At 43.3% G+C, this 17,469-nt stretch overlaps 1 protein-coding gene across 1 annotated transcript in view; it reads left to right on the plus strand.

Annotated features, from left to right (window-relative positions):
- Positions 1 to 8,416: 8,416 nt before the first annotated feature.
- MARCHF6 (membrane associated ring-CH-type finger 6) overlaps positions 8,417 to 17,469 on the plus strand; it is a 73,937-nt gene continuing 64,884 nt past the window's right edge. The window contains exon 1 of the mRNA XM_040262509.1: positions 8,417 to 8,674. Within this exon, the coding sequence (XP_040118443.1) occupies positions 8,656 to 8,674 (19 nt within the window). The 5' untranslated portion in view covers positions 8,417 to 8,655. The remainder of the gene's footprint in view (positions 8,675 to 17,469) is intronic.

Consider the following 17,469-nt stretch of genomic DNA (forward strand, 5'->3'; position numbering starts at 1 on the left):
GCACACCAGGCTTCCCTGTATATTGCCCCCTGCCATCAACATTCTCCCATGGTATATTTGCTACATTTGCTAGAACTGACACATCATAATCACCTCAAGTCCATGACTTGCATTGCACTTCACTCTATGGGTTTGAGCAAATGTATAATGACATACGTCTATCATTATGGTATTGTACAGTCTTGGTTCCTTTTAGTGGAGCATGGTATTAGAGACCAAAGTCTGTATTTTCAGTGTGCTCATAGCTACTGGGACATCACTGCGTGGAAATCCTCTCAGGGGACAAAACTAAGAAATATATATAACATATATATAACATTACATAATATATATTTACCAGTATATGTACTTAATATCTGATACGTATTACATGTGATGATTGTAGACATACATATGCATTTGAGCTTTGAACAACACGGCTTTGAACTGCATGGGTTCACTTAGACTTTTTCAATAAATATGTACTATAGTATTATATGATCCCGAGGTTGGTTGACTCCAAGGATGTGGGACCACAGATATGCGGGCTGACTGTAAAGTTATAGTCAGCTTTTGGACTGCGTGGAGGGGGTGTGTCAGTGCTTCTAACCCCCTACATTGTTCAGAGGTCAACTGTATATATTTTTATATGTTTAAAAATGAGTTTCTAAGGAAATGGCAATCCACTCCAGCACGCTTGCCTGGAAAATCCCATGGACGGAGAAGCCTGATAGGCTACAGTCCATGGGGTCGCAAAGAGTCGGACACGACTTCACTTTCACTTTCACTTTCACTTTCAATGATATCTATAGTTCCAATCCAAGACTCAGGGTTCTTCCTAGCCTTCCCCTTTTCCACGTTAGTATTTTCTCCAACAATGGAAAATCTGATCATCATTATTCAATGTAGTAAATTGTCCAACCCCACCAGTCTTCCCCTCTTTCTGCCACCTGCATGCCTCTCCCTTCAGGACCCATGTTCTTGCCCACATTACTGTTGCGTCTCATCACAGGAAAGGAAGAGAAATGGAATAGAAAAATGGAAGGGAAGATGAAATAAGAGGAAAAGAGAACAAGAAGGAAGGAGAGTTTAATGTTAAGATAATGCCTTCAATAATTTGTAGATATTAATGTTAAGCTTATAGCAAGGCATTTTTCTTAATTACTGGATCAGCAGCAATTCTGTGCAACTGTTGCAAAGTCTTGGGTTCTCTATAAACACAGGCTCACAGTAAAAAGTTGAAAGTGTAATGGTAGTGTTAAAAGTATGGCTGTTAATGGGAAACAGGTGAGGTTTAAAAATCAGAAGTTTGGAGTCAGAGAGACCTGTGCTTTAATTTTGGTTCCTCTTCTGCTGCTGCTGCTGCTGCTAAGTCACTTCAGTTCATGTCCAACTCTGTGCAACCCCATAGACGGCAGCCCACCAGGCTCCTCTGTCCCTGGGATCCTCCAGGCAAGAACACTGGAGTGGGCTGCCATTTCCTTCTCCAATGCATGAAAGTGAAAAGTCAAAGTGAAGTCACTCAGTTGTGTCTGACTCCTAGCGACCCCATGGACTGCAGCCTACAAGGTTCCTCCGTCCATGGGATTTGCCAGGCAAGAGTACTGGAGTGGGTTGCCATTACCTTCTCCTGGTTCCTCTTCTACATATGGCCAAAAGCAAGTTACTTACCAACTGTGAGTCTCAGTTTCCTCATCTATAAAATGGGTATAATATTTTCTTCACAAATTGCTACTAATGTTCATTCATAACAGGGATTAGGGTTAATTATTGTTATTGTTAGTCTGTTAGAGTTAGTGCTCAAAAATTTATAGTTGTCTTCCCACGCAAGCTCTGTTGCTCATTTTATTGCTATATGGAAACCCAGAATTACTACAGTTTTCTCATGGCAGAGTAACACACACACACTCAGGCTAGAACCACATAGATGCTATACCTTTAAGTGTCTCTTTTGACTAAAATAACTCTTCTCAGGGTGAAATTCTGTATGAATTCTAATTGGTTTCCTTGGATAAAAGTGTGGCAAATGAAAATATTTCTTTACAATCTTGGTGTACTTGTTTCAAAACAATGAGAATTCTAACCATAATGCCTATCTATAGTTTTGGGCTCCCTTTTCTCCCGGGAAATGCTTTTTCTGCACTTCAGTAACTGAGTTCAATGGCAGCGTACATATTCCTACAGACCCTCAACATTGGGTTCAGGGATGTGCACCTTGCTGGACCAACTAACTGTCCTTCCCTGAGAATTACTGGCTTGGGGCTGGAGAGCGTCACCCTCAGCCTGTCTGATGGAGAAGCTGAAGATATGACCTTGAGAGCTATCAGTCCCCAGCCACATGGAGGAAGCTGGTCTGACAGCAAGAAGCTGATGTACAGAACGAAGCAGAGCTGAGGGGTGTGGTCAGAGAGAGGACTCTAGTTCCAGCAGTTCCGGAGGCCCACTGGACCACTTCACTTGTCACAGTTTGTTCATGTCAACAGTACACTCCTCCCTTTTGTCTACGGGCTTAGTTGGGTTCCTGTCAACGGTTAACTGCATCTGATGTCTGAGTGACTTTATTTCCAAGCCCCTGTTGTAAGGACCACTGCCTGACACATAGTAAGGACTCAGCAGATGTTGGTTGATTACTCTTATCTTTAAACTCCAAAGGCTGAATGAAAAAACGTCGGGGCAGTGCTTGATTCTTGAAGTAACTATCCTTAGAGCACCAAGAAAGACATAAAGACAAAGGCAGGGAGCCCTCCACCCACACCACGTACATTCCTCCAATTCTAACCCTGTTCTACTGCCTGGAGGTTCACATACCTGCTCTGACAGACCGCTAGCACGTCCCTCAGTAAATCTAAGTCTACCTCTCAGAATCCTCCCCCTTTTTGCTTTATGACACCTGAGACTGGGTCTGAACTGGTGGTGGTGAACTGCGCCCCTGGTCTGAGCTGAGTGAGACGTGCCCTGCCACAGGCCTTAGAGGGGATGTGTCTGCTCCACATGTTGGGTGGGAGGAGTGGGGACTGAGGTATGAGCCTCCTTCAGATACGATTTCTTGGGAGACAATACAGTCCAAACATATTTAAGGAAAAGTTTAAATACATTCAACTCTCAAGGTCAGCCCTTGAAATTAGTGGGCCTCCATTATTGCAAGAATTTGAATTCTTTCCCACCTTGGGCAACATGAGTGACTGGAAAAAACAATGGCATTAGTCTTCAAAGGCTTTCATTTTTCTGGAAGGTCTCCATTATCTTTAATCTAAGTCTCCTGATTGATGAGGCTTGCAGGAAGCAGGGATCTTCCCAATTCCTTCACTCTCACAGCCAGAAAAAGTATTGCTAGCATTCTTAATTTATCTCTGCAATTCATTTACATAGTCTTTAAAATATATTTTCTTGGGATTACCAATATCTCTAGTTCTACTCAGGCAATTCAAAGATGGTGACATAAACTGTATTTTCTAAATAGGTTTTTTTTTTCTTTTAAATTGGAGTATGGTTTTTTCTTTTAAATTGGAGCGGTGGCTGCGCAGGCGCAGGAGGGCTTAGAGGAGCTATCCCACGTTGAAGGTCAGGAACGGCGGTAAGGAGATACCCCTCGTCCAAGGTAAGGAGCAGCGGCTGTGCTTTGCTGGAGCAGCCGTGAAGAGATACCCCACGCCCAAGGTAAGAGAAACCCAAGTAAGATGGTAGGTGTTGCAAGAGGGCATCAGAGGGCAGACACCCTGAAACCATACTCACAGAAAACTAGTCAATCTAATCACACTAGGACCACAGCCTTGTCTAACTCAATGAAACCAAGCCATGCCTGCGGGGCAACCCAAGACGGGCGGGTCATGGTGGAGAGGTCTGACAGAACGTGGTCCACTGGAGAAGGGAATGGCAAGCCACTTCAGTATTCTTGCCTTGAGAACCCCATGAACAGTATGAAAAGGCAAAATGATAGGATATCAAAAGAGGAACTCCCCAGGTCATTAGGTGCCCAATATGCTACTGGAGATCAATGGAGAAATAACTCCAGAAAGAATGAAGGGATGGAGCCAAACAAAAACAATACCCAGTTGTGGATGTGACTGGTGATAGAAGCAAGATCTGATGCTGTAAAGAGCAATATTGCATAGGAAAACTGGAATGTCAGGTCCATGAATCAAGGCAAATTGGAAGTGGTCAAACAAGAGATGGCAAGGGTGAACGTCGACATTCTAGGAATCAGCGAACTAAAATGGACTGGAATGGGTGAATTTAACTCAGATGACCATTATATCTACTACTGTGGGCAGGAATCCCTCAGAAGAAATGGAGTAGCCGTCATGGTCAACAAAAGAGTCCAAAATGCAGTACTTGGATGCAATCTCAAAAACGACAGAATGATCTCTGTTTGTCTCCAAGGTAAACCATTCAATATCACAGTTATCCAAGTCTATGCCCCAACCAGTAATGCTGAAGAAGCTGAAGTCGAAGGGTTTTATGAAGACCTACAAGACCTTTTAGAACTAACACCCAAAATAGATGTCCTTTTCATTATAGGGGACTGGAATGCAAAGTAGGAAGTCAAGAAACACCTGGAGTAACAGGCAAATTTGGCCTTGGAATGCGGAATGAAGCAGGGCAAAGACTAATCGAGTTTTGCCAAGAAAACACACTGGTCATAGCAAACACCCTCTTCCAACAACACAAGAGAAGACTCTACACATGGATATCACCAGATGGTCAATACCGCAATCAGGTTGATTATATTCTTTGCAGCCAAAGATGGAGAAGCTGTATACAGTCAACAAAAACAAGACCAGGAGCTGACTGTGGCTCAGATCATGAACTCCTTATTACCAAATTCAGACTTAAATTGAAGAAAGTAGGGAAAACCACTAGACCATTCAGGTATGACCTAAATCAAATCCCTTATGATTATACAGTGGAAGTGAGAAATAGATTTAAGGGCCTAGATCTGATAGATAGAGTGCCTGATGAACTATGGAATGAGGTTCATGACATTGTACAGGAGACAGGGATCAAGACCATTCCCATGGAAAAGAAATGCAAAAAAGCAAAATGGCTGTCTGGGGAGGCCTTACAAATAGCTCTGAAAAGAAGAGAGGCGAAAAGCAAAGGAGAAAAGGAAAGATGTAAGCATCTGAATGCAGAGTTCCAAAGAATAGCAAGAAGAGATAAGAAAGCCTTCTTCAGCGATCAATACAAAGAAATAGAGGAAAACAACAGAATGGGAAAGACTAGAGATCTCTTCAAGAAAATTAGAGATACCAAGGGAACATTTCATGCAAAGATGGGCTCAATAAAGGACAGAAATGGTCTGGACCTAACAGAAGCAGAAGATATTAAGAAGAGGTGGCAAGAATACACAGAAGAACTGTACAAAAAAGATCTTCACAACCCAGATAATCATGATGATGTGATCACTAATCTAGAGCCAGACATCTTGGAATGTGAAGTCAAGTGGGCCTTAGAAAGCATCACTACGAACAAAGCTAGTGGAGGTGATGGAATTCCAGTTGAGCCGTTTCAAATCCTGAAAGATGATGCTGTGAAAGTGCTGCACTCAATATGCCAGGAAATTTGGAAAACTCAGTAGTGGCCACAGGCCTGGAAAAGGTCAGTTTTCATCCCAATCCCAAAGAAAGGCAGTGCCAAAGAATGCTCAAACTACTGCACAATTGCACTCATCTCACATGCTAGTAATGTTCAAAATTCTCCAAGCCAGGCTTCAGCAATACGTGAACCATGAACTCCCTGATGTTCAAGCTGATTTTAGAAAAGGCAGAGGAACCAGAGATCAAATTGCCAACATCCGCTGGATCATGAAAAAAGCAAGAGAGTTCCAGAAAAACATCTATTTCTGCTTTATTGACTATGCCAAAGCCTTTGACTGTGTGGATCACAATAAACTGTGGGAAATTCTGAAAGAGATGGGAATACCAGACCACCTGATCTGCCTCTTGAGAAATCTGTATGCAGGTCAGGAAGCAACAGTTAGAACTTGACATGAAACAACAGACTGGTTCCAAATAGGAAAAGGAGTACGTCAAGGCTGTATATTGTCACCCTGCTTATTTAACTTCTATGCAGAGTACATCATGAGAAACGCTGGACTGGAAGAAACACAAGCTGGAATCAAGATTGCCGGGAGAAATATCAATAACCTCAGGTATGCAGATGACACCACCCTTATGGCAGAATGTGAAGAGAAGCTAAAAAGCTTCTTGATACAAGTGAAAGAGGAGAGCAAAAAAGTTGGCTTAAAGCTCAACATTCAGAAAACGAAGATAAGATCATGGCATCCGGTCCCATCACTTCATGGGAAATAGATGGGAAAACAGTGGAAACAGTGTCAGACTTTATTTTTTTGGTCTCCAAAATCACTGCAGATGGTGACTGCAGCCATGAAATTAAAAGACACTTACTCCTTGGGAGGAAAGTTATGACCAACCTAGATAGCATATTCAAAAGCAGAGACATTCCTTTGCCAACTAAGGTCCGTCTAGTCAAGGCTATGGTTTTTCCTGTGGTCATGTATGGATGTGAGAGTTGGACTGTGAAGAAGGCTGAGCGCCAAAGAATTGATGCTTTTGAACTGTGGTGTTGGAGAAGACTCTTGAGAGTCCCTTGGACTGCAAGGAGATCCAAGCAGTCCATTCTGAAGGAGATCAACCTTGGGATTTCTTTGGAAGGAATGATGCTGAAGCTGAAACTCCAGTACTTTGGCCATCTCATGAGAAGAGCTGACTCATTGAAAAAGACTCTGATGCTGGGAGGGATTGGGGGCAGGAGGAGAAGGGGACGACAGAGGATGAGATGGCATCACTGACTCGATGGACGTGAGTCTGAGTGAACTCCGGGAGATGGTGATGAACAGGGAGGCTGGCGTGCTGTGATTCATGGGGTCGCAAAGAGTCGGACAAGACTGAGCGACTGAACTGAACTGAACTGAATGGTTGATTTACCATGTTGTGTGACAGTTCTTCCTTTAGAGTAAAAAGCAGGAATTACAGTGAGGAAAGCTGTGTGCTGATCCAGGCAGGGCTGTCTTTCATCAGGCAGAAGCAATTCACCTCTGGCCAGGTAAACATCCACAGCTCAATGTATCAAGCCCTGTGCACAACTTGTCGACTAAAAAGATGTAATCACAACCTGAAAATAGTTACCTGGTGGGAATGTTTAGGACTCGGAGCCAGGGAGATGGCATCTCAGTAGCTCTGAGAAAACTGCTCCAAGGAGGAAGGTGGGAAAGTCAGGCTATATACAAGTTTGCAACCAAGGGAACACGCAGTCTGATCAAAGATTAGGTTATCAGGTTAGGGAATTTAGCATTCCTGGTAGGGGAAGATGCAACCCTCTGGGCTCACTGAATTCATTCCTTTCACATGCACCTCATTTATGGGGGGCGGGGTGTCAACTCCGTTTCCTTGTTCACCTTGCATTTCCCCCAGCTCCTGAGCAATCAAAGGCGGGGTTTGGGGTAGCAACAGCCAGTGGATTGCAGTTTGAGATTCATATTTGGAGGCCAGAAATCGCTGATGGCTGTGACACTTAATAACAAAGTGAGTGAAGTCGCTCAGTCTCGTCCGACCCTTTGCGACCCCATAGACTGTAGCCCACCAGGCTCCTCTGTCCATGGAATTTTCCAGGCAAGAGTATTGGAGTGGGTTGCCATTTCCTTCTGCAGGGGATATCCCCGACCCAGGGATCAAACCCATGTCTCCTGCATTGCAGGCAGACGCTTTGGAAGCCCCCTTAATAACACATTTTCACTTCACAGTTTGAACCAATTTCCCTTAGAGGCGGATGTTACAGCCTCCAGCCTAAGCAGTTTATTGAATCGGTCCTTCCAGTCAAATGAAGAAGTCTCCTGGGGGAGGGATCTCGCTAAAGTTAGGACTTGCCTTTCTCATACTAATGACATTTTACCACTTCTTCAAATCGTGCATCAGTATTGCTCACAGGTGCGGAACAAAAGTGCCTATTCCTGGACCGACTCCAGACATGCGACACCGGAGTCTTGGACAGGAAGAGGGGAGTGGAGCCGGGCGCAGGACTCGTCTTTTCACAGGCGCCCAGGTAGCTCTTCAGCCCCGAGGCCCGCCTGTGTGGTGCACCGCGGGTGCAGGGCTCGCTCCCGCTGCCCTCCTCCCTTGGTTCCGTGCCTTCTCTGTCGCCGCCCCCCCGCCCCCACCTCGGTGTCATTAGAGTTCAGCTCCTTCTAAGGTTTCAGCCTCTCCGGCCGCGCAGCCCTCTGGACAAAGCCCAGGTGGCCCGCGGCCCACGACAGTGGCCACCCGGCGGCCTGTGGAGGGAGTTGGGGGCTGGGGAGGGAATGTCCCGCAACGCCCCCGCGGCCGTCGCCCACTGAGCATGCGCACAGCGGCACTGCCGGAAGTGACAGCACACGTCGCGGAGGCGCCCCGCCCCTTCCGCCCGCACGCCCCGCCCAGGCCTCGCCCCTCCGCTCTCCCCGCCCCTCCCCCTCCCCTCTCTCGCCCGCTTTCTGTCAGCCTTTCTCCCTCTCCCCCCTCTCTCTTCCTCTCTCGCACCTGAGCACACGCACCTGCCCGGGCTCGGCTCCGCTCCCTCCTCCTTCCTCCCCTTCCCTCCCCCTTCCCCGCCCCGGCCGGAAGGCTCTGGTCGCGGCCGCTGGAGCCTCGCGGCTGCGTCACCGCCGCCCCCCCAGACAAGATGGACACCGCGGAGGAAGGTAAGTCGGCGGCGCCCGCGCCCTGTGCTTGCGGCGCCCGCGTTCGGGTCGGGCCCGTGCCGGTTCCGTGTGGCGCTCGAGGAGGGCGGCGGGGCCCGGACGGCGCGTGAGGTGGCGGAGTGGGCGGGGGGCGCCTCCGCTCGGGTCAGGGGCGCGCGGTGACAGCGTCGCTAGCGGGCGGGACCGTGGCGGGGCCGGCACCCGGGCCGTTTGCCCCGCGGGGCAGCGGGGCGCGAGGGGCGGCGGGGAGCCTGCGGGGGACCCGTCGGCGCCTCCAGCCGTTCCCCGCGCGCCCGCGCCGGTCGTGGGCCGGGGGCGTCGGGCTGCGGTGGCCGGCGTGGCTCCCCGACCCCCCCACTCCGTCCCGCCAGCCCCGGGGGCGACGGCGCCGTCGCCGCGGCTGGAAGTCTGAGGGGGCGTTTTCTACGTGCTTCTCCCCACCACCCCGCCACACTCGGTTTTGTCTGTCTTTTAACGTTGCTTCGCCTGGCCGTTCCAGCGGCCCGACCCCTTCGCGACGAAACTTCTTTGTTGACTGAAACTTCGCGAAAAACACCTCGCCAGGTGACGGCCTAATAACCCCTATTTGAAGCCCTCGCCCTCTTGCTTGCGTGCCCCCCACCGGTAATTTGTTTACAGACGAGGAAGGAGCAGGCCCAGCGAGGTTATTCAAAGCAGGAAGGCTCTGAAGAGACTCCTTTTGTTTGGGTGCAGTTTATTTTGTGCTCAGCCCCTGACACCGATAAGCAGAGTTTGTGTGTGTGTGTGTTTGCCTGGTGGGTGCGTGTGCTTTGACACCAGCTGACTCGTAAGCAGAATACAGAAGTGAAGACACAACTGAACATCTGTGGCTATTGACATGCGTTTGCTTTATTCAGTGGAGGTAGTTAGGTTGTTTCTAAGCAATTTTATCTTCCTAGAGTCTATCGAATATTGAGTGAGTGTATAGATGAATTTACTAATTTGTTTCTTGTTTCGATTATCAGTGGAGATACATTTATGCTTGAGGTATCTTATGTGGGGATGTGATAAGCGTCTTTCAGCCTTTCAGATTGTGACTCTTGGTGATTTTAGATGAAGATCGTTGAGGACTGTTGTGGTATGGAATAATTAGTGGTAGAAAATATGATATTGTCCATATATGTAATGAGTGGAGGGGATCAGTGTATCATTTTTTAAAGAAGTCTTTCCTTGGATAATAAAAGAACCTCAGCCGTAATGATATTTGCATGTTATACTTGACAGTTTACAAAGCATAGTTACATGCCTTCACATATGATCTTACTAAGAGCCCTGTGGAGTAGGTAGGTATTATTATCTTTTATAGATGTGGAAGTTATTGGTAGTTATTTTAGTTAAAGTTTGTCCAGGTTTCACACCCGAATAAGAAAGATTTGGTATTCTAATTACAAATAATTTTCCTTTCATTGTGTTTCGACTGTTTCTATTATGTACTGTGAGTGAAAGGTCATTGCCGCAGGAGACTCCTTTGGAAACAGTCAAGTGAAACTGCTGAGATTAAGAATGACTTTTTTTGGACAGGTGGTCCTAGTGTGTAAATTTCGGTCTACATCCATACATCCTTTTGGGTTCAAATTTTAATGACTCAACCTAGTAATACATGTGTTTATTGATTTATCACTTGATATATACCGGCATGTTTTATTAAGTTCTCATTCTTCGGGCTTATGCACTTAGTACCTGCATACACACCATATGATAGTGGTGATTCAGGAATTGCAGAATCTCAGTCTGTGTGGAATTGTGGAAGACATATTTTCACTGTGCTTCTTAGTGCACTGTTTTTTGTTTTTTTTTTTTTGTAAAATTATAATCAGGATGAGGTATAAATGATGTTTATGTACTAACTCGAACACTATTCTCTATTGAAATAACTAACATTTACTGAGGGGTTCATGTATGGCATGTCCTTCACTAAACATTTTACACACAACTCACATTATACACACAAACACTTACCGGTAGGTAGCATTCTCTTTTCACAGATGAGGAGACTAAGGGTTAGTATGATTAAGTAACTTTTCCAGCGTCATAACAGGTGACCGATGTTAGAGGCAAGATTCAAACTCAGTCCTGTTGGACTTCGTGATTACGTTAGATATTTCAGACTTCATGTTTAAATTAGATATTTATAAGTGGCTACCCTGTGTCTTCTTGGTGGCTCAGGTGGTAAAAAAAATCTGCCTGCAGTGCAGGAGACCTGGGTTTGATCCCTGAGTGGGCAAGATCCCCTGGAGAAGGAAATTGCTAACCACTCTAGTATTCTTATCTGGAGAATTCCGTGGACAGAGGAGCCTGGAGGACTGTAGTCCATGGAGTCACAAAGAGCTGGACACAACTGAGCAACTTTCACTTCACCTTGTACCCAGTGTTGAGATAACTGAATTTTTGTCACTCTGTTTATGAGTTATTTACATGATTGGCAAAGTGTCACTTTGCATTTGTTTTATGACACAGTTATGAAATGAAAGTGACTTTTAATACTTCTCATGCCTAATTTTGCAAAATTCCAAATTAGAAGTCTTCTGAAATTTTCAAATTAATGTAAACTTAACTTGAAAAAAAGCTGGAAAGAGTGGGAGGATTACAGATTTCATGAAAAAATGATATAGTGACGATACCAAAAAGCTTGGAAGCAACTTCTGTTTGCTGAATGAGTTACTACAGGTTATTTCTTAAATTAAAAAAATGCAGTTGGATTTTTATCTGATTATAAAAGAAACTTTCTTTTTGCAGGAGACTTGGAAAATATGGCTAAACATAAAGAACATAAAAATTTTTTTAATCTTTAAATTTTATCACTCATTGTTAATAACACTGAAGACATTGTTTACTTATCTGTTTTTTTTATTATGTTAATATGAATAGATTGTTACTGAAATACCAACCAGCAAATAGTGTTAACTCTTCCATCTCTTTTAAAAATGCTTGTTGCTTTCCCCTAATGGTACCATATATGATGGTATAGTCTCAGAATGTTTCATGTTTGTAGTAAAAACCCTGAATTGTTACAAAATTGATTATTTGCCAGATTTTGACGCTTCATATTAATTGTTTGTTCTGTATTAAAGTGTTCAGTATATTAAATCTTATTTTTGCAAAACCAACAGGTTTATCATCATTCTCATAATACAGGCATGCCTTGATTTTATTGTGTTTTACTTTATTGAGCTCTGTAGATAATGGTTTTCTTTTTTTAAATTGAGGGTTGTGGCAACCCTGCACCAAGTCTCTAGGTGCTGTTTTTCTAAAAACATTTGCTCACTTGCATGTCTCTGTGTCACATCTTAGTAATTCTTTTCGTATTTCAAACTTTCTCATTGTTGCTGTATTTTTTATAGTGATCTGTGATTTACTACTATTACAGTTGTTTTGGGACACCATGAACTGTGCCCACAAAGAGAGCAAAGTTAACTGATCAATGTGTGTTTCCTGACTGCCCCACTCAACTGCTGTTGCCATTTCTTTTTTTTCTCCTTAGGGCCTCGCTATTCCCCAAGACACTTGAAATTAGGCCATTTAATAACCCTGTAATGATCTCTTTTAAGTGTTCAAGTGAAAGAATAGTTGCCCGTCTCTCACTTTAAATCACAAGTTAGAAATGATTAAGCTTAGTGAGGAGAGTATGTTGAAATCCAGGATAGGCCGAAAACTAGGCCTCTTGATCCAGCTAGCCAAGGTGTGAATGCAAAGATAAAGTTGTTGAAGAAAAGAGTGCTGCTGCAGTGAACCTACAGATGATAAGAAAGAGAAGCAGCTGTATTGCTAATAGAGTCTTAGTGGTCTGGAGAGATCAGACCAGGCCCATACTCCCTGAAGCCAAAGCCTACCTGGAGCAAGGCTCTCACTTGTCAGTTCTATGAAGGCTGAGAGAATGGAGGAAGCTGCAGAGGAAACGTTTAAAGCTAGCAGAGCTTGGTTCATGAGTTTTAAGGAAAGAAGTTCTCTCTTTAACGGCAAAGTGCAAAGTGAAATAACCAGATATCTAGAAGATCTAGCTGAGATAATTCTTGAAGGTGGGTCACACTGAAGAGCAGATTTTCCATATCCACGAAAAAGCCTTATATTGGCAGAAAATGCCAACTAGGGTTTTAATAGCTGGAGAAGGGAAGTCAGTGCTTGACTTCAAAGCTTCAAAGGACAGGCTGACTTGTGTTAGGGGCTAATGTAGCTGGTCATTTTAAGTTGAAGCTGTTGCTCATTTACCATTCTGAAAATCCTAGGGCTCTTAAGAATTATGCTAATTCTACTCTGCCTGTGCTCTGTAAATGGAACAACAAGGCCTAGATAACAGCACAAATGTTTACAACATGGTTTACTGAATATTTTAAACCCACTGCTGAGACCTACTGTTCAGAAAAAAAAAAAAAGATTGCTTTCAAAATACTACTGCTCATTGGCAATGTACCTGATCACCAAAGAGTTCTGATGGAGATGTGCAGTGAGATGAATGTTGTTTTCATTCCTGCTGACAAACAAAATCCATTCTGTAGCCAGTGGATCAAAAAGTACTAATAATTTTGACTTGGAAAGTCAAAGTCTTATTATTTAAGAAGAAATTTTTTAAGCCTATGCTGCCATTTGTTGTTGTTGTTCAGTCGTAAAGGCATGTCTTACTCTTTGCAACTCCATGGACTGCAGCATGCCAGACTCCCATGTCTTTTACTGTCTCCTGGAGTTTGCCCTCATTCATGTCCATTGAGTTGGTGATGTTATCTAATCATCTCATCCTCTGTTGCGTCAGAGCTGACGTGGAGATGATGATTCCTTTGATGGATCTGGACAAAGTAAATGGAAGACGTTATGGAAAGGGTTCACCATTGTAGATACCATTAAGAACCTTTGTGATACTAGAACAACATTGTAAATCAACCATCATTCAATTAAAAGAATAAATAAAAATTTTAAAAGAGAACATTTATGATTCACAGGAAGAGGTAAAAACATCAACGTCAACAGGAATTTAGAAGAGTTTGGTTCCAACCCTTGTTGATTTTGAGGGGTTCAAGACTTCAGTGGAGGAAGTAATTGCAGATGTGGTGTAAATAGCAAAAAGCCTAGATTTAGAAGTGGAGCCTGAAGATGAGACTGAATTTTGTAATTTCATGGTAAATATTAACAAATGAGTTGCAAAGGGGTGAGCAAAGAAAGTAGTTTCTTGAGACAAAATATACTCCTAGTGAAGATGTTATGAAAGTTGTTGAAATGACAACATACATTTAGAATATTATGTAAACCTAGTTGGTAAAGCAGGGGCAGGGTTTAAGAGAATTGATTCCACTTTTGAAAGATGTTCTGTTAGGCAAACTGCTCTCTTATTAAATCTTTAAATGTCAGAGCTTGAGAAGACCTTGTACCTTTCTCATTTTGTCAGTCAGGAGTCTGATTCTGCAACGCACTGAGATTTTTCAGTTTCAAAGAAAAAATGCTGTCCTTTGCCAAAGGGTATGCACTTTTAAAAAGTAAAAGGACTGCAATATTGGAATTGATGTTGCAAGCAAGTATTGATGTATGAAACTCTCATTAAGATATTAAACATTTTGCCATAGAGGAGTGCTCTTATTTCAGCCCAGTGATACATAGAGCTGATGTTTTTCTTTTTCATTTTTCTAAATTACTGCTCAAACTAGCAAAACATAATATAAAATCTTAGCAGTTTTTTATGGACTGCCAAAGCAATTCTTCTTAATGCTTTGTGAATTGCATTCATTGGGAAGGGATGAAGCTCAAGTGTATCATATTGATCATGTTATGTAGTATGGCAAAACCTTGAGATGACTTAGATTTGGAAGCAGTGAGTTCAAAGGATAGGAAGTTGTCAGAAGCAGACAGCTAGTTATTGTCTTTCTAGAACCACATGGTCTTTTATCTGCTTCCAGTAATGTCTACTTCATTGTTTTTACCACAAATCAGCTGTCACTGCTTTGGCATGCCTAGGGCCAGGCATACATGCAGTTATTTGGCTAGTGCTTACTGATCAGCTGTTATGAGCCAGGCACTATTTTATGCACCTGGGGTAGGCCGGTAGCAAAATAGACAAAATCCCTTTTCTCATAGAGCCTGCAATCTTGTCTTCGGCTTCGTAAAGGAGGAAGGGAGAACAGAAAATAAACGTAATAAAGTATATGGCAAGACAAGACAGTTATACATGCTGTGGAGAACAGTCAGTTCAGAGGGAATGAGATGGGTGAGAGAAGGATGAGAGATGAAGGAGGATTACAAAGGGGCCTGAGTTAATTCTGGTAGTGATGGATCTGTCATTATCTCGAATGTGGTGACAGTTTTACCAGTGTCAAGCATATCAAGTGGTATCCTCTTAAGTGGATCTGATTGTATGTCAGTTATCCCTCAGTAAAGCTGTCTTTAAAAATCCATTGTCTTTTTACTTACGCATGGCTTTGTATCATCATGTAGTGATCATTTGGTAGCTATTGGATCAAGTTATGCAAATCTTCCAAATGTTGACATGTTTTCCTGTGTAATATAAAAGTCACATTGATTAAGGACACCACTTATCTCAGAAGGGCTTTAGATATTTGGGAAACTGTCATGCTTATTGTGGTGGAAACAGGTTTGCTAAAATCCTAATTTTTGCTTGAAAGGTTTGTCATTGGCAACAAATATTGTTAGTTGGTTTCTTTGGTTCTTAGACTCACTTCATTCTTTTGTGACAGTACCTGCCACATACCTGCCTGAGTAACTGTTGTCTGTCAGGCTTTTTTTTTCTTCCATAGTAAAAATGGTGTCTCAGTGGGGTAAACGCAGTTCCAACTTGTCACACTAAAGAATAATCCAAGTGCTTTTTCTTGAGACAATCATTGCTGTTGAGCCTGAGCCCAAGAATGAGCCTAGATTCATTCCCTGTGTTTTTCAGTTCTTAAAAATTTCACTTGGTTCTTTAAATCCTCTTTTTTCTTTGTACTTTGGATACAGTGAGGAGACTGAAAACACAGTAACTTAATTAGAGGAAGTTGAAAGAATTATTAAGCTGTGGTACGAGAATAATTATAAAGATGCCAGGACTGCTGTAAAGGGTACGTTGGGCCTGAGGGAAAGTGCAGGTAGGAAGACTTGGGAGGGGTGGGACTCTTCCTCACAGCTGTGGTTCAGATTGCATTGGAGAAGGATGGAGTCCAGGCCAGAGCCAGCCCACAGGTTCTGGGTGAGCAGGAAACACCCCCTCTCCCTCCCCCCCGCCCCAGGGCGCATGCAGGAAACCCAAGGTTGGTGGGTGGGTAGACATGCACGGAGAGTTAGGGTACCGCTGTGGGTGCAGGGCCTGGAATGTGTTGAGGTCTTACCAGTGGGGCTGTGAGAAGCTGGCAAACCCACTGAGTGTGCAGCAGGAACAGCTTGCTCCAGGCCTCCTGTGTTGTCCCTCCAGCACCCTCTACTGACAAATCCTTTTCTGAGAACTGTTTAAGAGAGTCAGTCTCTTATTACTGAACAGGTAGTACTGAAGGGTAAGTTTGGAGCTGAGAGGAATCAGACTGATACTCGGCACACTCCTGCTGATACTTGGGAGTTACTGCCTCTGCTGCTGAACTTGAATTTGCCCACTGCTGGGCAAAGTCAGAAGTAGAAAATGACAGTGCCCCTTCCCTCCGTCTTCTGATCCCACAGAAGAGCGTCTCACTGACAGAACGTAACTCAAGCCTAGTAGTAGATTTCAGGTTGGAAACTAGTTTTTGGGCTTCCAGGAGCAGTAGTGCAGGTGAATGTTAGTTTTGTAATGACCTGTAATCTGAAGGGATAAGAAATAACTAAGCTTTGGGATATATGGATTGGAATTTTAAATCCAATTTAAATTGGAATTTAAAATTTTCAAGGCCTAATTACCAAATCCACATTTAAAAAGTATGTGTGTGTATATATATACACTTCCACAGTCAAAAAGGAAGTGTTTTCCACAAAATTTTAGTTCAATTTTTTTTTTCTTATAGTTGTAAAAGTAGCAATGAAACAGTAGAAACTGGGGAAAGAGGAGAAGAAAATCACCCATACTCTCATCTAACCAATTATAGTGGCTCTCATTTTGTGTGTGTGTGTGTTTTCTCTTTTAGGCTGTTTTAGGTTTCTTACCTAGTTGGAAGAACAGTGTATATTCATTTTTTAAGTTTGTGCTTTGCTTATTTAACATTATCCATTTTTTCTATATTGTCATATAGTTGTTAAATTTGCTGTTTTTAAGGGACTATAGACATTCCAAGTCGGACATGACTGAGTGACTGAACAGCAACAAATAGACATTCCAAGTACTGAATGTACCACAGTTTATGTAGCCACACTCCTGATCTTGGCTGTAATGTTTTGAGTATTGTGGCCCTGCCAAGAGACATGTGGGATTTCCCCAACCAGGGATCGAACCCACACCCCCTGCATTGGAAGTGCAGAATCTTAATCACTTGACTGCCGGGAAGTCTTGAGTAACACTTTTCAATAATTGTTTACTATAATCATAGCTGCTAATTCTAAGATTTTTGTCGATAATCAGATATTGAAAATCCCTGTTACTGCAACCAAGTGAATCAGCATCAACTTTAGCAGTCATACAAATCATGTTGATAATATGTACCCTCTATATTATGTGATGAAATGGCACTCTGCCTGTGAGATTTTCCTTCCCAAAATACATAGCTCCACTCTAATCATGAGCAAAAACCATAAAAAAAATTCTGATAGAAGGGCATCTTGCAATACTTTTTGAAATGATAAAAGTTTTCAAAGACAAGCAAAGTCTGAGAAACTGCCAGAGCTAAGAGGAGCCTGAGACA

This window comes from Oryx dammah, unplaced genomic scaffold (genome assembly GCF_014754425.2).
Source record: "Oryx dammah isolate SB20612 unplaced genomic scaffold, SCBI_Odam_1.1 HiC_scaffold_20, whole genome shotgun sequence".
Lineage (NCBI taxonomy): Eukaryota > Metazoa > Chordata > Mammalia > Artiodactyla > Bovidae > Oryx > Oryx dammah.